The sequence below is a fragment of the Larimichthys crocea genome, chromosome II, assembly GCF_000972845.2.
Source record: "Larimichthys crocea isolate SSNF chromosome II, L_crocea_2.0, whole genome shotgun sequence".
NCBI lineage: Eukaryota > Metazoa > Chordata > Actinopteri > Sciaenidae > Larimichthys > Larimichthys crocea.
Genome location: NC_040012.1, coordinates 11,300,875 through 11,322,679, shown reverse-complemented (window position 1 = coordinate 11,322,679; position 21,805 = coordinate 11,300,875). Strand labels below are relative to the sequence as shown.

The window sequence follows — 21,805 nt, the reverse complement described above, 5'->3', positions numbered from 1 at the left end:
TTTTCCAAACCTTGTCCCCTCATTCTTAATTTTGAATTAGAGCCCAACCCGTTGGTCGCCCATTTCTGGTACCACTGGAGAGTCCAACAAAATGCTAGGTGTGTGATACAGCTGAGATAAGGGGATGTGCATTCAGTAGTTAAGGGATATAATGCCCTGCCTAGAAAAGATGTGCTATTCTGTTTGTAACTCAAACAAGTTCAGGACCTTTCCTGAATCTTCTGTTTTTGTTTGTCTTCCTGTTAGTTATATATTTCGGTACCAGTCCATTTCACTTCTTTCTTACTTCCAGCAATACCCTACGTTACACCAGGAATAACATCTCCGTAGAATTAGGGCTTGTAGATGTGGCTAGAGGGTGTTTGAGATAACATTGCCCTTTTTCATACCTACTCTGTAAAAGTATTTTATGTTTCTCTGCCAATGATCCGTGATTAAAATTCAAGAAAAATATCAGATAGAGAAAAGAATGTTGCCCAAATATAATAACTATTATGGTATGTGTTACTAGACATCTAGGTAAATAAACTCTATAAATGGCTCAGTGAAGAAACTACATTAGTCCCCTTTATAAATAGCCTGCAGTATATTACCCTAACCTATTGCACTCAATATCAGGAATGCCCTGGTTTTTGCCACCAACTGCAGCGTGATATTGCTCGTGTTATGATTTTGATGTTTTAACAGACTTCTTTGGTATTTTCACCCAGGGCAGGCGCAACCTTACGAACCTGTTAGCTGACAAATGCTTTTACTATTGCAAACAAGTAGTTTGGATCTTTCCTGTTCAGGAGAATACTCTGCTGATTTGATTGTTTTTATGACTACCACCTCGACAAATATATGTTTTTAGAGTAAATTACAGTTCCTATCATCTATAAATAATATAATATATAGCATGCATTCATTTGCCCCAGTGTATTGTTCAGTGCAATGGCCTGAATGATGTTCTTTGCCCTTTTTCAGACAATTCTATTTCTTGACCAAAGAAAATCTGTTGAAAACTTGATTGCACGTCTCTGAAGTTGTCACATTCAGTCCAATCTTAGTAACATCCCCCATCAATTCATATAGACACTGAAATCAATCCACGATGGTGCAGAGAGTAGTATTTCATTCTTCATGACTGCTACAGATGATGGAAATACAGGTATTATGTACTGACAGACATCGAGAGCGTGCAGTCGACCGTCACGTAGTTGCCTGCTGTTGTTGTTGAGCCCTTAAATTTTTTTGGTTGAGATTGGTTGCCACATTGATCCTTAATGATGTGTTAATTTAAAAAAAAATCATGAAGGATAACTGCTTTAATTTCCTCTAATATTGTTTCTGCTGTTTTCATTTGCCGGTCACACTCTGGCAGTGATTTGTGGCATGTCAAACTAGTCAGCAGTTTCTCCATTTTAAGTTTGATGAGATCAGTTCTGCTGTCTTGTATTGGTTGAGCATTGGTGTGTCTGTATGTCTAACTGTGCAAAAAATCTGCAGCAGCCACCATTCAGTTGAAATAAAACATGCTGGGGAAGTGGGAGTTATGATGTGAGATAGATACCGTTTGTTGGATATTTAATCAACATCTAGAAAATAATTGTTGGTCTTGGGAGACTTTGTACTGTTAGAATCATGCAATTACACAATTGTGACAAGTTATCTACCAACATGATACAATCCATCCATTTTCAGGTGAGGATGATCACGCTGTTAACCATAATTAAGCTAATGATGACAAGATTAGATGCTCATTATACGGATGCCTGGAGAAATGAGAGATAACAGCCTAAACTTGATAAGTTCAGGAGATGTAAAGGCGAGAACTGGCAGTTTATGGAAAAGACAGAAGAGCAGTGAAAATTGCGCTGTCAATTTAATGAATCATGAATTTTGCATAATCACTTAACGATGGAAGTGTTATCGACAAGGGGGAACATTTTCTTCCTCATGAATATCTAATTTACCTTGTTGTAAGAATTAATTGGTCATAGACCAAAAGATTCCTGAAAAGACTAAATTGTTTATATCCACAAAGCGTTTCGTCTCATTGCAGTGTGGAAAGTATGAAACTATTTAACTTATCATGAGACACATCCTCAACCCACTGAGGTGCTCCAATGATGCAACAGTCTTGCTTTTATAAATGAAAAAAATATAATGTATTCTATCTCATTTAGAAACAGCACTCTTCATGTTGGCTGCTTAGGTAGTTTCTCTTTAAAGCGTGTCTCTATTCATATGTAGCCGCGGCGTTAAAAAGTAGTCATTGAGGCCGAAACCATTAAAGATTACTACTCATCCATTCATCTTTTCACTTAAGTGCTTTTATTGTTTGCCATCATATTTTCAATTTACATCTAATTTGACTGACACAGCAAAACCCTCCCCTTCCCATTTGCAGAGAAAATCCTTTAGAAAAAAACGTAGTAAATCCTCTCCAAGGATCCCTGCACTATGCTGCTTTAAATCACCCGACCTGCCCATCGACGTGTTTCTATAAATAGCCTGCTCGGTTTTTATTAGCGATGCCTTTGCGCTGATGGCAGGATGGCAAAACTACACGACACGGGCACATACCTCCCTTACAATTAATAACAAGAATGTCTCATGCTAATTAACTAACTGCCCCATCGCCCTTTTCTTTGGAAAGGAGGTATACAGTAAATGAGTTCAGTCATGCGCGACATGATCGCATTTGGTCAGAATGATGTGTAGAAAAACACAGAGCAGCATAAGCTTAACCTTTGTTTTCCTCTGCGTTATATTATTATTAACGTCGCAGGGTGTTTTTTATGGAGCACACGGCTTTATCCGTTTAGTTTGATGACATATTGACCATTTTATAAATCTACTAATACGAACAAATGTGTGTACATTAGTGATGAGTAAAGATTATTTGTTTGTTTTTCAATTGGAAATGGTGTCCTTCATGCTCTAACACAACGATATACTTTCTTAAATAAGATACTTGAAAGAGTTTAGTCGTTATTTCTTTCTTTTCAGTGTCCATTTTTTTAAAAACGCAAAGAAAACAGGAAAATGTTGGGTGTGCTATGATTATACTCCGTCTCCTTGAGCAATCATGACTTAGACATGTGTTCAATAGAATGAGTGGTCTGCCTCAGGCACTTGATTGTATTGTTTCCTTTCAATTGATTTGGGTGGTGGTGGTGGTGGGGAATCAAAAGCCAACATATGAGTAGGCTTGAGGATAAAAAACACATCATATGCCGCAGAGTGTTTATACTTCGAAAACACAGAAAGCATAAGGAAAAAGCGTATTTAACCCCTACTTAACCACAGAAAACAGCACCTCGCGGTATGAGCACTGTATGAAAATTATAGTATTTGTGCCCTAAGTGTCGGTTTTTCTCTGTGGCTGGCAGAGCAGTTGATTGCAAAATGCACAAGACATATTGATCATCATGAGCCCTGTATTATATCATGACTGAACTTTGTGAGTGCCTAATCCTAACCTTGTCTTTCAGGCGAAATTTGATGATAAAGCCAAAATTTGCACTGTAGTGCTGTTAATGGTGCAAAATAGACAAGTTGCGGACATCTATTTTTACCCTGTGGGCAAATCTGAATCGGTTGTGTACACTGTTTGCATATATGAATTGCCTTTACATAGTGACTGCGGCAGTAAATGAGACCCCAGCCTGACACTCCATGCCCACACACATTGCTGTGTGTGTAGGAGGGGGATTGGATGACAAGTCCAGGATATATAGTGCTTGACTCAAGCTCACTTGGTATTCCTGTGTATTTCAAAAGCCACATAATTCACACAGAAAGGTAGTTTTCATGCCAAGACCAGCCATGTACAGCTTATAGTCTTCAGTGGTGTTGCATTGTAATGCATGAATAATATCCTCTTCTTACCAGCTATGATAGCTACAACAGCAACTAGATGGATGAAGAGGTGCCTCTTTGTGCTGCATCTATTTGATTCCCCCACCCCCCCAGAGCTACAAGCAGGAGCCTTCTCCAGCTAATGATCCTTCACAAATTAAAAAGCTGCAGCCCTGAAACCAAAGTCGCCCCTTCCCATCCATCAAAACATGCCCATCATTGGACCAGTCCGTATTGAAATAGAGTTGATCTTGTGTTTCTTCCTTCTCGCACCCTGATGACACACTGCTGCATTATTAGTGCAAGGGGACAAAGCAATCTAAAGACCAATTGATCACTAAAATAACAGCCTTTCTCTAACTTCTGACTGATTGAACATCTGTTTTGTGTACAAAGGAATCTATATACTCTTTAGACACCGATGATTATGTGCATAATTGTCCCGAGATTACACCAGTACACCGTGTACTTGAAGTGATGTAGCTAACATAATCACCAAGATCAAAACCGCTCTTTTTCTTTACTCACAGTTCACTAGATGTGATCTCGGTGTCTGGGGAAAATGATTGTCCTTAAATTATAGACTGTGTTCATGAGGACAAATGGCAGCGCATGTCACCAGCTTTTCTGTCACCCAACAGATTTTCCCTAAGAGCATTTATCATGGTTGGACAGACATGTTTGCCTTCCTGTATGCTATTGGTCATGGAGGCTTGAGAGTAATAGGTGGAAAGCCAAGTCCTCTTCTACTGCCATGTACCAGCAGCTCTCACAGGCAACTAGACTCACTGTAATCTCTCACACGAGTGAACTTAACTTAAATTGAAATTCTCAGGTGTCAGAAATGTATGAGCACCCTTCTGCAACCACTAGTCTCACTACTTATAGGCACTTGTTGTTTTTTTGCCCTTAGGTGCAAATGTTATATTTTACAAGGGGATAAATTTTCCTTCATATTAGATAAATCAGGTGTCAGGTGTAGACGCCTCAGAGCAAGATGAATGACAGCCATCATTTATTAATGTTCAGCTGTGCATTCATGTGATTACATTTTGTTTGAATTTGGAGGCTTGAGTCATTTCGAAATGATAGCAACTGAATGTGACATCCGTGAGAATGAAAAAAAAAAAAATCAAATTTCACAGAGCACAGACTTCACAAGTCTCCTTCGAGACCTAATCTGAAGACTCGCCTCTGCTGACGGGAGCAGATCTGGACTAGGATAGATAAATGGCTTGTTTGTCTACGCTAACAGAATGATTTGTCGCTCGGTAGTTGCTCTCTGATGGAGTACACACCATTTCTGTGTGTGTGCCTCACAAATTGTTATTAGGATTTACCGGTATGATATTCATCACTTTATTAGTCGCTTGTTTCCCAGGTCTGAGTTGCTAAGCTGTTAGTGGCGCTACTGGGTTAGGTGTGTATTACTCTGTTTTCATTAGTGTACATTGATCTGCCAGCTGTATCTATGATGTATGAAGAGTTTAGTCCATTGTGTAATTACTGCTTTTGAATGCAGATGACAATGTATACAACCTGCACATTATTATCTACACCTATACAGACCAGTACAAGAGCTTATGATGAACAGTTTTTGTTAAACCCTCCTGAAGGGTGTTAATGCAGCATTATGTTTATTACCCAGGTCATAGGTAGTGGTGGTGTTGTTCTGCACTGCATTGTTTTGAAATGTATTTCTCATGTTATACCCCCTCGTTTTTGTCAGTGACGTGGGCAGGACAGACAGCTCTCAATAAAAAATGCAGTCCAGTTCAACACCCACTGCAGACTACAACTTCAATTATAAACACAGATGTTGTTAGATGAATAAGTCTCTAACAGTAACTAATAATAGTTTTAATTGGAGCTTTCTTCAAGCACAAGGTGCTTTCCAAAGTCTGGAAAGCTGACAAGACGTACGAAGATTTCACCTGCAAAAAACAATAACCATTGTACAACAAAATCAAAGGATAAAACAAATCACTGTTTCAGACACAATAGGACAATACTATATCTCTGGATAAATAAACATTGCCACCTGCTGCCAGCCTCTATTAATTGAATCAAGACACACACACAAAAAAAAAGATTTCTTGAAACACTTTTCTTTTTTTACTGTGTCGGTGTATTGACTGACATTTCATTTCGCTGTCACAACCAAATAGATCACTTAATTGACTTTGAGAAACATTGAACCTTGGGGAGCACAAATCCTTTCAATGCATCTTCAGCTGTATCAACAAGCATTTGGCATTGTGGCTTAAGGATCAGTCATACAGGCGATGCAGCTGTTTGAATATAAAAGTCTGTCTCTGTTGGAGACGCGGGGATGAGGTCTCGAAGACTGTACTACCTGCGGCGTAAGACCGTTTGTGGGGACTGTGTCGGTAGGGAGTGTTTGGTGGATGAACAGTGGAGATGCGTAGCAGATAGCTCTGAGGCACACAGGAGAGCTTGTTAAGGAGGCAGCTGAAAAGGATAATGGAAGCTTCTCACTTCACTGTCTGCTAAAGGGCCCAGACAAAATGAAAAATAAATAAATAAATAAATAAATCTGCTCCAAGAATAGATGTACACTCAATACAATAGGCCCACGGTACTGTATGTAAGCCTCCCCTCCCAAAAAGACAATCATATAGGCCTGTAGCAACTGCCAACATGTTTTTTTTTTTCTCTGAAGCCAGGGAAGCAACACCTCTCCACTGCTGAGATGAAAAGTTGGTCTTCACAGTCTACAGTTTACATAGCTTCATAGACAGGTTCTGTACACATCGTCTGGAGAGTTAAAAGACAGAAAAAAGCTGTAAAGTAGTGGAGGTAATAACCAAGCAACAGTACAGCAAGAGAGGTCAAGGCACTGTTGTTTATTCCCCCAGAACAATGGCTAGTTGTCTCTGCGATGCGTAATTTGTAACACATCCAAAGCAAGTTTCAGAAACTATTGATTGTGTGTGAAGTGTATGAAATGTTTCATATGTATAAGCCTTGGTGGCCTTTCTTCTGGCCTGCTTGGTTAACCATCAGAAAGATTTAAGTTAATCCCAGGGGAATGAGGGAAGTAGGGCTCGGCAGGGTGTTCTCATGGATTAATGTCACAGGTTGTAGCTGAGTGAATGTTTACTTGCCCAATTTAATTGAATTCCTCATGCTTCATACACAACCATTAAAGGCTGAAGATAGCCTGATTAGTTAACTCAAGCTTGCAGCCCAGTGACAGTTCTCTGCCACACCAAACGATCAGACGTAATAAGGAAAGAGCCTTGCAATCAGTACAAATACAGACTTTAATGCCATTGATTCCTGAGGCGACTTATGTTTAAGGCTCCCTGTCAGATGTACAGAAAGAAGGTAATTGGTTTGGGTGTGTTTCTCTCTCTCACACACACACAACGTTCTTATCGCAGCACGGCTCAGAGGAGACGACCACACATAAGGTTTATTAAACCAAACACAAAGATGTTCTCAAATATGTAAATAAGTTACATCAGAACTTTACTGTCTTACCTATTTATATTCATACACCTCAGAAATGTTGTAAATATTGTTTTGGGGTCATTAGAAGATTTCTAAAATATCAGCAACACTTTAAAATGTATTCTGTAACTAACCACAAGCAAGGATTAAACATGTACTACTGTATTAATTTGCAGCAGTAATAAGTATTCATCCTGAAGCAGAGCATCAATCAGGTTCTCCACATCTTGTATGGACAACGCTATATATTTTATATATAAAGAATGATTTTACATATTGCCTCGGTCGGCAGTGGCCTGGAAGCTGACATCCATTAAAACATCAAGATGTCTAACGTGGCCTTTAGTATTTTATAGCCTGGATCAAGGTGAGGATTAACTTTTAAGTCGTTCCTCCTTGTTGCCAAAAAGAAATGTCCTTTTTTATTTAGCAGGAAGAAATAACTTGTTTACCTGCTTTCTGTAAGGACTGATACAGTGGGGAATGGTTTGCAATGTATAAGTAAAGACACGTCTAAACCTATAACCAAAACAACAAACCAAATACCAGGGGAGCGAGACAGTGACGGACTGCCTCTCCAGCTTATAAAGCTGAGGATCCAGCCAGCACAGGTGTCAGCCATTCCTCTGATGGACTCCATGCCAATCTCCCTAAGGGAGACAGCAGACAGGACCAGGCAGCACTACAGGGCTGTCACACAGTTATTCTGCCTGCCTCCTCAGTTTCATTTTCCAGACGTCTTTCAGACAGCTATCAAAACAATCAAGCTCCCTCTAGTTGTATATTAATTGGTCCGAAGCAATTTATAGCCTCCGTAATTAATGGCCGTGGGAGTGGATCGGAAGCAAGCTTGTGTCCAAACTTTACACCCAGGCATAAATGAGAAGAAGGAGTAATTCTTTATTGACAAAAACTGTCCAGTGCCTCTTTTCGACTGTCATTGCTAATCCAGTTAGCTGACTTTGTACATCAGTGCAAAGTCAGGGCAAGCAGGAAGACATTATACTGTAGAGCTGCTTAAATACTCTAGTCTATTTAATCATATCAGCATTCCTCTAAAACTCCTCATATTGACTAAAGGGATCAGACTACTTAGCTGTGATGATTAGCGATAAAAGATCTAATGGATCCCATCAATCAACAAACACTTTATTGATTCGTGACTATTTTTAAGCAGGCCGAGGAAGAGTTTTATGTAAAAGCTCTTTTGAATAATTTTCTAGCTTTAGCTCTGCAGCCTCCAACAGCAGATGAAGACTGGACATGAAAATATTCTGGTATTGATTGGGTTTACTTCTTCAGCTAGAAAAGGTGAAAGATTAAAACTTATTTTTTTACTATTAACTCTGAAAGTTGGAGTCATTAATTTAAGTTTCTTTGCTTCTCATTATATAAAGTCAGTGCTGTGCAGTTGTTCCAATGGCTCATTATTCCAAAACCCCAATAGTCCAATTGGACCAAATACAGAAATAAATACTCCGGTATCATCAACGTATGTATGTAACAAATTGATGTGAGTGATGGAGTTGGAGAGGTCGGTCATTCCTCGCACTTAACATACTATTTTTATCTTTTCCTGAACCTAACCAACTCGTTTTGATGCCCTAAACTTAACCAAACTGTGACGGTTTAAAAACGTAGACGTCATATCTGTTGTTGTTGCCATGACGACCAAGGTGACCATGCTGTCTCCAGACCCTTTTTCCTTTCCTGGATGTTCCAAAACTCCAGTTAGTGTGTAACTTTGGGGGGAAAGAAATGGCTTTTGGAGCAGTGGATTTTTGTTTTCAGGATAACAGACTGCTGGACAAATCAGCTTTCTGTCCAGTGGGAGATTTTTTGGACTGTTGGGGTGTCAGAATAACATGCAGCCCTCATAAAGCTGCCATGAAGTCCATAAAATTTAAAACATCTTTACTTCATAAATCTGAGATTGTTTCTACACTCCATCGATCAGTCTTGTGATATTTATCACCACAGGTACTGTAATACAGTCAGTTCACAAAACATTACCATTATGTTTCTGAAATACTTTTCACAAAATACATTATTTACTCTTAGTGCCTAGAGAAATGTTATAACTGGCTAAAACTATAAAAACATACAGTATCACAACCAACTTTTAAAAAATATATACTTTACCATATTCATCTTAAAGTGTGAGAGCAGTGTGAGCATTGAAGCTTAGACTGGTCTGCACCTCAAAGTGTTTATGTTATCAAAGTCACAAATAATGTTGCGTGCAAGATTGCACACTTTACAGTTTATAGGCGCGATGTCAGTGGAATTCTGGGAGTTCACTTTAATGCATAAGGTTTATTATTGTAAGCAATATATTGCAAGCAGTGGGTTAACCTTCAGAGGGCCATTTTGCTGTGTGGTGGTGTCGTCTTGATAACTGTAATCATATATCGAGAGAGGTGTTCATTATTGTAAAATGAGCCCTCACAGGTTGAATGAAGCACTGGGGCCTTGATTCATTCTGCTGCAATGTTGGCAAGATGTACACTTGGACTCAATGATTCCTGTCATATAGACATTTCTATCAAACCTAGAGACAATACAGAGACTCAAGTATGATTTTTTTCTGTTAAGTGAGCAGGTGAACTTTGGTCACTGACGTTCTAATTTTCTGCAGACTTGTTCCGGTTCATACTAAATGGCAACAACATTGATTTGGGAATAAACGCTCCAACAAGACGGTATAATACAAAGTCAGGAAAATCAGAGCCTCTATTATCTGGATAGCCCAGGAGAAAAGTGATCATTATCTCAAGTCAAGGATCATCCAAGGTACTGGTAACATTGACCATTAATTCAATTTTAAGGTAGACATTTCATTTATGTTCCATCTTCAGTAGTCTGAGCATTAAAGTGCTTCCATTACGAATTACCAGGGTTATTCTTCCACCATCTCCAAGGTGGAGCGATCGGTCATTCCTCAGACTTAAACGTTTGTCTCCTAATGACATCACAAATTAGATGCTCAGCCAACTTGTCTCTATTTTTGGCACCTATGATATTTGACATTGACTAAGTGGTCTAAAATCATATAATATCGGTTCCATTGTGGACAAGGTGCTTCGGCAATGTTCCCCCGACACTGAGACAAACCTGTGAAATTAAAATTAAAATACATTTCTCAAAGGTTTTCTCTCTAAAGATTTCACAGTCTCCGCAGTGTGCGAGGACACGGATGATATGTGAATGTCAGATTTTCTTCTCAGCAGTCTTGTTTCCAAACTTCTTTCCTAAATGGATGGGGGAAAACTCACCTTTTATTCCCCTGTTATTCCTGTACTTACAGCTAATTGCTGTCTTAGATGGACAGAAATTAATTTTTGAAAGGTCCTTTGAAGTACCCACAGTAAAGCGTTTTTGCCTTTTATATTCCATGTGATTACTTTGGCAGCTGTGCAAAGTCCTCTGCTTGTGCCTGATGAGTAACTGTCAGCATGGCGTTAGTCATTAAATCAAACCGGGGAGGGATTCTGACAAAGTTATAGACCATACTCCTTGTGAAGCTAAACAATATACACCACTGCTGGGCAAACAACGACTAACGCATCCTCCCTTTGCTATTATGATGGCCCAATTTATCAAGGATTCTCATGTGAGGGTCAATACTGCAATATTGAATTTCCTCATTATCCGTTGCCCATTTCCTGCTCACCATAAGAGAAACCAGCTGCAGTCTATATTCAGTGAAGTCCCAGATTCTGATTATTGGCTTTTTTAAAATCTGTTTTTATGAAGTGAATGTGGATGAGAGGACGGATAGCAGCAGATACTGCGCTGGTATTAAAATGTGTTGATCAGTCATCATGTATTTCATGATGCTTTTAAACAGAGTTTGTTGGTAGAAGTCATTTGCATTTGCAGTCACATTTTGGCACAAACATGAAGTTGCAAGTCAGAGGAAATCCAAAACATTTCTATCTTGGATTAAAAGTCAGTGTACTAGTTTATCTGGAGCTTAGAACTAAATCAGTCACTTTAAAACCCTGCCTTGTATCTTTGAATATCTGTTAGTGTTTTAACCTTCTATGATGGAAAGTTTAATATCTTTGATTTGTCAGACAAAACAATAATGTAAAGATTAGTCCCTGCCTTGTTTTATGATTTAAAAATATTAATTTGTGTGACATAATTGAGGAGATAGCAGATTAATCTATAATGAAAACAATAATTTCACTCCCATTTTCTCAGCAGATGGAGTTTGCTCAGTTTAATGCAATGCTGTTTTTTTTCCCCTGTTGAAATAAGTCCAAGGTCAAAATTGAACTTTAATGACAATTATTATTTATTTAGCATTTGTCACCTTTGGGTGGTTTAAGAAATTAATTCTTGGGTGAACCTTGGAGCTCAAGAGTTTTGAAGTGAATCCCAGCATCCTGCTCTGTCCTTGCATTTTAATGAGTCATCATTATCTCAGGGAGGCTTATTGATGTGAAATGTGTCGTTACATTAACATATCAGCTCAGCACTTTAGAACTTGGCTCCTTCTCTCTGTTTTGATTTTGGAAGTACATGAAAGACCCTCTCTACATGTGGAGAAAGAAATTAGGACTGTGCATTGGGAGGAAGCATCTGTAACTTGAAGTGTCCTTGCACAGGACATCAGGATATCCCTCCCAGCTGCAGGGACACGCCTCTGCTCTTGACCTCTGACCTTCCTGCTGAAGAGGCCAAGCAGTTTTCATATCTCAAAAAGTGGCAAGGTGGGGGAAGGTAATTAGAAATTGAGGAGCAGAGGGACAGGTTGAAACCTTTTACTCAGTATTTAAATGACCTTTCGGGATTATGAAAATGACATTCTTGTAGCTTTTCGTAACATGTCTGCCGTCAGATCCAGCAACTCTGACATTCTCGACACAGTCAGGATACAAAGTGGCTGATGAGAAAGAGCACTTAGTCTCTGTAGATATCAGTAATCCAGACACGTGTGAATGCAGCCTCTGCTTCTTCTCACTGTAGAGTGTAGAAACGTGTTTTCAGGCCACGGAGAAGCCATGATGCACTGAACTGCTGATTTGTTACGGCAGTGCATTAAACAGTACAACTAACTTAAAGCATCTGGAAAAACTCCACAGTCTATTGATTGAGTAGTGGCTTGCACTTCGCTCAGAGTGCACCTATTAATTACAGAAATGTGCTTTGACCACTTTTCCATTTGCTGTAGTTGAAGAAAGATTACTCAGTTTTACCCACCGGTGACAGAGAATTGTACTCACGGGGCATTGATGCTCAATTAACTGTGAGCATAGTGAAAAGCTTTTGAATGAATTTACTTACACCTAAACAAAGAGAACTACTACTACAGTGCCTCCACATCAAAGTTTGAAGCTGCATGTTTCTTAAGTTGCTCTGTCTGTCTGTTGCTTTGTCTTTTTTTTTTTTTTTTACTTTTACTTTTGTAGTTTGGGTGCCTTTGCTGAACATTCCCCAAATACATTTTCTCATCATCTTGACATATTCGCTGAGGGAAAGGTTTGAATTTCCTATCTTGAAAGTCATATTTTAGATTTGTCTGGCTTTGTGTTCTTCCCCAGCTGCACCTAAACACCCAGCTGAAGTATACTGCAGCTGTAGCGTAATATTTGTATTTTCTGAACTTGCTCTTGAAGTTACTACCATTACCAAGGAGCTTAATGCACATTTTCTGTCCTGCTTGTCTTGTGTATTAGGTTATCCCAAATAGTAAACAGATTTTAACGGCATTTGGTGGAAAGTTACAGTAGGACATTAGCCAAGGAACAAGCGATTAGTAGTTTTTGTTGCAGATCCAAGAAGATTTATAAGCATTGTGGGATATTGCTTGTTTGGAACAATTTTTTTATTTCCTTATCAAACCACTGGCCTTACGTGGCTGATAAATATGGCCCTTGATTTTCACTTTGTATACAAAGTCAGAATATAGTGCAGCCTTGACAGTGTCAGCAAAATAAAAGCCTGTCACATGACAGTGTGACAAGTGGTGAGTGTGTAATATTTTTTTATGGTGTGACCTACTCTTCATGTGGCTTTTCTTGCTGGCATGAATTAAGTGATTGATTGAGGGCTGAGTCAGTGTTTAGTGCAGACACACAATGACCATCCCTCTGGTAATGTTAGAGCTGTCGAAGCCGCTCCAATCAATATTTTAACATTAACAATGGATGAAAAGACTACATGTAACATGAAAGAGGAGGTTGTAGTGAGTTACCAACATAATATGATCAACTTGCAGTTTTCGCTCTGCTCTCTGGAGCATTTTAGCATCTTTCAGCTTATTGTTTTGGTGTTATGCCCAGCAGTTTAATGTTTTGATTCAGTTTCACCCCACTGTACTCGACCTGCACACAAAGAAGTATTTACTTGTTAGCAAACAATTGCTTATGTACACATCCAGCAGTTACTTTATGGAGATACATTATTATTCACCTAATGAAAGTAAGTCCACTGTTCACTCCTTTTTAGCCCTGTTGTTGGTCTCCTGAGGGAAATACTGTGTCTTGCTTTTTTAGCTGCTCCGCTATGCTTACCAGCTGCCTGCTGCAGCTGAATGCTACGAGGGGGGTGAGAGTGAACCGCAACAGTAAAGTTGCAAGTCTGACAGCTGAACAATGAACTGGAACTCTCCATAAAGCTCTGTAAAGAATGGAGCTGCATATCCGGCAGATGATTCTCTGTAGGTTCATCACTACAAGCGACCTCTTTCATATTGTCAGTGTTTCCACATTGTCATTCACAGCATTGTTGAGGATCGAATATAACAAATGCAACACAACACAACTCAAGGAAATCTCTAATCAATAAAATACACATTCGGAAGCCTCAGGGTAACCAAAGAAGTCAGAATGAGAGAGAGGAGTGCACAGATTTGAATTAAGGAGGTCGGAGGGGGATGAGAGGAGGAATGGTATGTGCAGTAGGTTAGATAAGGGGATATAGGTAAGAGGGAAGAGGTGTACATAAAAGATCGATGGGTGGACAAAGAAAGCTAAGATAAACAGGAGAGAATGGGTTAATCATGTATATTTGAAATAGTCCTGGGAGGACATTTGAGGTGTGGCTGAGGTGTTTGCTTTGCTCCCAACATCAGTTAACTTTTATACTCAATTTTAAATGAATGCTGCTCTGAGAAAATCAATATCAGTCGAGACAGATGCTCATCGGGATGTACTGAAATAACCTCAGGCCTGCATTCTGCGAATATACACCTCTGTCCATGAGTTGAAATGTATGCAGGAGAACGCATTAATAATTGATGCTGTTACAAAACACATGATATGGAGGCTGCAGCAAGATAGAAGATGATGTGTGCTGCAAACTTAAGGGATCAGCTATGGCTGTATTGACTACACCTTCATTTGTTTTTTGATCCTTTTAATGGTTTTAAAGCAGTTATTGAGAATCGGAAGATGAATGAGTGACTGTCTAATCATTACAGGAAATCTCCAAGTTCTAGACTAAAGATTATAAATGTGAGTGTGTGATTAAGAAGTGTGCCAGGTTTGAATACAGCTGCAATAAGCTTAATTGGAACTATGAATGAGTAATACTCTGGCATTTCACAACAATGTCCGTTAAGGTTTCATTAAGGAAAGCACTAAACCATTTCCCCAGTGTAGCTTCCAGTGGCTAACAATAGATTATTGTGGTTGTACATGGCAGCTCAAGCTTTGTGTGTGCTGCTGTAACTAAATGTGATGCTAATTGGGAATTGCTGACATTTTGTATCCGCAAAATGTCAACTTTTCAGGAACTAAGAACAGCCTTGTTTTTAGCTTCGTGACCACGCATTTGAGATGTCTCCAATGGGTTTGGGCTGGGTCACTGTGTTATTTATCACAGCTTAACAAGTATTGGGTTATTCTGATGGTAAAACAATAAAGTTGATGTTGGCATTACGAGGTATTTTGCACACATTAACATTGATGTGTGTCCAAAAACTCTCCCTGAATATGTGACTCCTATAAAAGAAGAAATAATTCAGGTCCAATAAAGGTCACTAAATTGAATGTGCTTCAGTTTTCATCTTTGCTTCTCTGGTGTATCCCTGTCTGATGCATCCACCACTACCCGCTGTGGGATCAGGTCTTACTTCCCAAATGAAACCGGATCTCTTAAATTCAATGTGCCCTCTAAGATCTCATTCAGGATTGGTTGATATAACAGTCAATCGCTACTTTCCTGCTCCAGATATCCAATCCCTTCCCCTCCCGCGGGTGCAAAGAGGAAACTAGACCCTGTCTCATCCTGCCTCCCTTTTACGTTTAGTTTAGGTGAACCTCCCTGTTAGCAGCAGTATTCAGCGGGTCACCACTGCGGCAAGACAACATCCAGCAATCACAGAGCTTAAGTCCAAAACTCTTTGGTGACAATGGGAACCGCAGAGGAGGAAGCACCTCGTCCGCCATCAGACATTACAGTGTTTGGGGCCAACTGTACCCTCCATGGCCTCAGCCACATCTTCCTGCCGGGTGGAGTGACTATCCGACGGCTGCTTTGGGCCGCCGCATTCAGCTCCTCCCTTTCCATCTTCCTTCTCCAAGTGGCTGACCGTGTGATCGAATACTACCAGTACCCTCATGTCACCATCCTGGATGAAATGGACAGTCCTTCAATGTATTTCCCAGCCATCACCCTCTGCAACTACAACAGCTTTCGAAAATCCCAGATCCGTCGAAATGACATCTTCTGGATGGCTGGGCTCTTGGGTGTGGAGCAAGGGGACTTTGATGACTTCATGGCCGCTTTGGGTCAGCCCACAGACAACAGTAAATTTTTCCCCAGCAAGACCTTCAACATGCTGGAGTTTGTGCAGAGGACTAGCCACAACATAGATGAGATGCTGCTTGACTGCAAATATAGAGGCAAGGACTGCGGTGCAGAGAACTTTACTACAGTAAGTATGGCTCCTCCTGTGGGTTCGCATCGGTTGAAATAAGTGTAAACTGCGTCACTCATTATAGAAAAAACACTGATTCTGAGGTGGTGGGCTGTGAGACAGTGAAGAAGTACTACCATAAATATTTCGACTAAATATTTGTCAAAAAATGTAAAACTATGTACTGAAGGAAAATCTAATCAAAGGCCAGATTTGAACATATGCAGATGCCTTTGGCAACAATGCCAACAACTGTTCTGTTATTAAGTTGTCATTACAATGCTAGAGTTTGAATGCTTCATGCTGCCCACGGTGAAATGAAACACTCTTAAGTATTTTATGTTTATGAACACCAGAAGACATTACAGCAGAGATCTGCTCTAAGAGAGTCATTCTTTTTATAAAATGAGCATTGTCATGATGAGACGCACAAATACACATCAGATATCATTAAGGAGAGAGACGTCATTTACATTCAAATTATGTTGTCATTCCTTAATTGTTTTTTCAGTAATGGTCCCATAATCCTCCATTTTTAAATAATTAATTGCATGCTTGTTGGAAAGATGAAGTAGCTCTAGGGAAAACAACAGGTATGGAGGTGTAAGACAGTAAAGATTTCTGAGGAATACTAATGAAGTAATGCTTTGTTTTTGTTTACAAGGACTGGCATCAAAAGCAGACAGATATTTCATGGCCTTTTTATGGTGATGCCAATATTTATACTATGTCCAATTCTTCATTTCGTGACGCCTATTAATAGTTGTTTTTCTTGAAGGAGAAATGTGAGTTACTTCCTTTAACGTGTCCTTCAGAAAAATGTAAAGTGCCGAGGTGCCATATGGTTCAACAAATCTCTGCTGACATCATGCATCATGCATTATGAAGCAAACATATGCTGTTTTCAAGACCAGTAGCGTTTTTCATACGTCATTGTTTTTTGTAAGCGCCTCATAAGAATGATCTTAGTAGCAATGGCACCAAATGTTCGGGTGTATTTTTTTCTCATCTATACAAAACCAAAAGCACATAATGTCGCCGAAACAGAACAGCACGGCTTTTGCAACGAAAAAATATTTTCTCTCCTAAATGATGTGCTTTTGTTTTTTTGTGAAATCCATTTTTTTCACCTCAATTCTCAGGCCTCTACCACAGAGATAAAATCACGTCAGCAGAATTTGAATGGAACTTAATCGTCCTGCTGCAGAGACAGGGGAAGGATTGTATTTCGATGAAATGGGCCATTGATTTGAGTGATGAAAGCCTAGCACCAAGATAGGCTTGTCATGCTGCACAATTTCTTTGCAAACCAGCAGCAGTGAAACAAAGGCAAATGATTTATATTAATTGCTTAGTAATTCTACAGTGGCAATACTGTTATTTTGTGTGAGAGACAATTGAAAGATGAGGTTTGTCTTTTTGACCCACACCAAACCCGGCGCTTCAGACGGACTTTCTATGAGAACGGCGCGCCAGACTTGATCTGCCGCTCCGAAAACAAAACGGCACATGTAAGCTTATAAAGGCAGATTTTGATATCGCTGTGGTCAGTCAGGTGACCTTGGCTCTTTCTCATCCCCACACACAAAGGGCAAATTCCAGCTAAATGTCAGAAACTGGAGATGCTCCGAGGGCCTAAGTATAGAGGGGACTAATTAAAGATTCATGGAGCTGCCTGAATTCCCCTTCCTCGGCCTGCTGATCTTACTGTGGGAGGCTCAGAGGCAGGTTCTCTCCACAGAAGATGAGATGCGATGGAGCTGAGATCACCCATTATATACTTCAGCAACATCACCGCACGATGACTCACACAAGGTCAACAGCTGACAATTAGCTCTCCGTATGTGGAAAATATATGCACGAAATCCTTCAAATGCCTCTGCTCATAAATTTGACTTCTGAGTGTTTATATGGCACAAAAACAGTAGACAATGAGAATAAATACACTATTATATATTCCTATTTAACATTTCCTGTATGATACTTATTTTTTAGGCATTCTTTTATACGTGTGTACACGCACATGTGTTGGTGTGCTACGCCTGCGTCTTTGTGTCAAAGTCAGAGGCAAAGAAACAGTGGCTGAAGAAACTCAGTGACAGGAAAGACCAGATGTTTCAACTAATGAGCTGGATATGGGTGCAGTGGTATTGAGAAATCTTGGAGAGGAAATATCAGGGCCCCCAAGTGCAATTATTCCCTCTGCATAAAGTAATGAAATATTTTTTTTTGGGGGGGGGGTGCTGTAATTCACTAGAGGAGAACAAGTCTCAGATATTAAAAGGCTGGCAGATGGTACATGCTGAAAATTTTCTTCCCAGTGCTATAAATATATACAGAAACATAGCCTTGAATGTCCCTGTATCAATCTGCGAGTGAACTGGTAATAACATTTCTTCATATTACACTTGAGGATGTCTGTGCTTCTGCACGCCTCCGTGTGTATGAAATGTATACATTTTTGTATTTCACTCAACGTTTTATTAAAGAAAACCGGGCCAAATACGTTTCTTAGTGGAGGATTTATTTAATTATTATTAAAAATTAATCTCATGCCTCCATCTTGTTGCCTCACACGCTGTCTGTGAACCGGTGTGTGATTGATTGCCTCATTAATACTCAAAAGCGTAAGCACCCCAACACACAGCACAACTCACTGCTGTGGATTAAGCCCAGAAGATTGGTGCTGACTAAATAAATCATCTGTCAGTGTGTATATGCAGGATGCATGCTGAATGTTGGAGTGATATCATTTCAATCGATAACCAGCTTAGCCCTTAAGCTCGCTTGCGCCAATGCGGAGACTTGATTCTAACACACTTATCTTTTTACTGTTGATCTCTCGTGTTGAAATTGAACTTCCTGTTGAGGTATCCGCTTGTGTTGAAACAAAACCAGGAGCCTTTTCATATATATATTACATTATGGTCTGTCTGTGGTGTTTGTGGATTTGTTCAGGGTCTGCCAAAACAGAAGCAGGATGTGTGGTGCTTTGCTTCATCCACTGCAGTACAGTCTGGAGAGTGAAGTTGGTTTTGGAGGTCAAAGAAAAGGCAGTGTTCGAGTGTTAGACCTGTTCAAAAACAATGAGTCCGGCTGTAGGCAGAGGCAGTGTGGGAAAGAGAAAAGTAGGAGCTTATACAAGAGAGATGGAGAAAAGCAAGAATCGAAGGAGAGAGCAATGACAGAGTGGAAACAAAAGAGAAAGCAGCAGCAGCAGAGAGAGAGAGAGAAAGACGAAGAGGAAGCTGTGCTGTCCTTAGATTGAGGTGGGACTGGGACTGAGCTGAGGACTGACACCATCATTGTGATTCAGCCTGTTTTTGGAGCTGAGCCAGCGCCGCGATGCACAACTGGAAGCATTAGGAGAGATGAAGGGAAGAGGTGTGTGAAGGAGCACAAAATTATCGTGCTGCCTGGAGCATGAAAATGGAGTGGAGAGATAAAATAAAGCTCCAAAGTGCAAACACTGAAATAAACAAATCTGAGGCGATGAGCGTGGATGACAGGCCAAAAAGCAAATACGTAATATGTTTGTTCCATTACTCCGTGTCAGTAAAGGCCAGTGTGGGAGCCACTGTTACTGTAAGTGCAGTATTGGCAGTCTGATCAATGGCTCTGATGAGGAATAGTGAAGGAATTCATAACAGGGGGGGGCGTGCTTTTTTTGCTGACTTGCACACTGGGGAACAGATACTACCAGAGGCAGACATTGGAGGTGCCAGTTGACAAAACCTCTTTAGTAAATGAGCTTGTTAGGTGGAGACACTGGACACGTGTATGGCTCTGTCCAAAACCAATACTGCCATTATGTTATGTTGTAGCTTACCAACCTTCTGGCATTATTTGATATCCAAAGAAAAGCATGCGTTAGGTCTTTGTATGTCCAGATTTTCATGTTTTACAAGTCCAAAAAATGACTCATGGTTTCATATCACATGTCTGTTTGATCTTAGATTACTTCCATGTTCATATTTAGCTTTAGTTTCCACTAATGGCCTCTGGGATCTATATCGTGCTCTCTTAGCCAATAAAAGCAAAGCCTCGCACCTCCTAAAGTATTCTATCGCTATCGTCTTTCAAGTAAACTGAGATTCCCCCTCGACACTGCAAGTCATTCTACAGGGGAAGCCAGGTATGACAGATTGCTGGAAACAACAGATCATTTATTTTCGGAAGTATGACTGTTCAAATCCACTTTCAAATGTAAAAAAGAAATCCTTTACATTTAGATTCTGTAATAACATTCCTTTGAAAGTCAGATTGAGATATAGTCTGTGCAGCCTTGCAGATGTTTAGGGGTATGATTTGAATTTATAATATATTCACCTGACACAGGGGAAATTCCTGATGGGATGCTGTTACTCAATGGCACTTTTAGGCCTCTGGCAAACGCTTACTTGGCTTAATTTCTGGGCAAGCGGGCAAAATGGATTCAGGAACGGATACCAAAAGCCTCCAGCTGACCAAACAAGATGAGAACATGCACAAAAAAAAAAAAAATCACAAGATTAACCTCGCAAATGAAGGCAGCAGTGAGAGAATTTGAGGAGTGAGTTTATCAAAGTGTGACTGCGGGGCTTCAAACTGAAAGCTTGAGTGACAGTGAACTAATGTTTCTTTTTTTTAGTTGGATTCTGCCATGAAGGCAAACAAGATGACAGGCCAGCAGCATCTGTTTTTCATTGATACAGACTGCATCTGCCCTCCACCTGGTCTGCCAGGGTGGGGTGCTGTATATATGTGCTGCGTCAGAGATTGTACATTATTGTACATTTCATATAAGCTGCATTTACCTTTACTGAAGCTGAAAACACCTGCTACAGCGATTTATGACCAATAAAATTTACAGTTTACCTCCAAACCAGCTTTGTTTTTGTTTTTTCATAAAGTACATGCCAATGTTTTCCCTTTTGATGCATTTTATATGAAGCATATGAAGCAAGTACAAGCTTCCCCCTTAGCTAAAAAATCCATTCTTGCTTCCTCTGCTTTACTTGAGCTGCATACAGAGTGGCTGTGTTACATTTCAAGGCAGTAAAAGGTTTGTTTCATTTAGAGGCAGGCCACAAGATGTCTCCCTTTGCTAAAGAAGCCGCCCGTCCACCAGAGTGACGTCTCTGATTGCAAATGCTTCTTCCTCTGACCGTCTGTGTCTTCCAGATTTGCATTTGTTTGTGTGTCATTTTGAATTACAGAGTAACACAGGACTAAGGGATAGGTCTGGAAATTCTCTGAGAGGGCGAGCTGTGTGACATGCTGCATATCAAGTAATGATCCTGAACTCATGGTTGAGAAACTCTGGTGTAATATATGAGGAATATTTCCCTGATACTGAACAAATCAGCTTTATTTATTCAAGCTTTAAATATTACAGAACTTCATAGATCTTGGTCTAAAATTCTCAAGGCTAGGAAGGGATACTACATGTACTGTATGTAAATTATTTTTATTTGGTCAATCCATTCAAACTTAAATGTATTGAATAGATTGATCAAATGTATTACTGTCAATGTAAAATACAGTACAAAGCCAACAAAGGGAATATTTCTATATGAAACTAAAATATGAATTTTATTTAATTGATTGTTGATTGTTTTAAATGCTAAT

General features: G+C 39.8%; 1 protein-coding gene across 3 annotated transcripts in view; it reads left to right on the top strand.

Moving 5' to 3' along the window:
- Window positions 1-21,805, top strand: part of asic1c (acid-sensing (proton-gated) ion channel 1c) — an 84,293-nt gene that overhangs the window by 37,694 nt on the left and 24,794 nt on the right. Inside the window, exon 1 of one of the 3 annotated variants that reach the window (XM_019273269.2) lies at window positions 15,584-16,213. The exons of the other annotated variants lie outside the window; for them this stretch is intronic. Within the exon in view, the coding sequence (XP_019128814.2) occupies window positions 15,689-16,213 (525 nt within the window). The 5' untranslated portion in view covers window positions 15,584-15,688. Of the gene's footprint in view, window positions 1-15,583; window positions 16,214-21,805 lie in introns of those variants that run through there. 3 annotated transcript variants of the gene reach the window in all.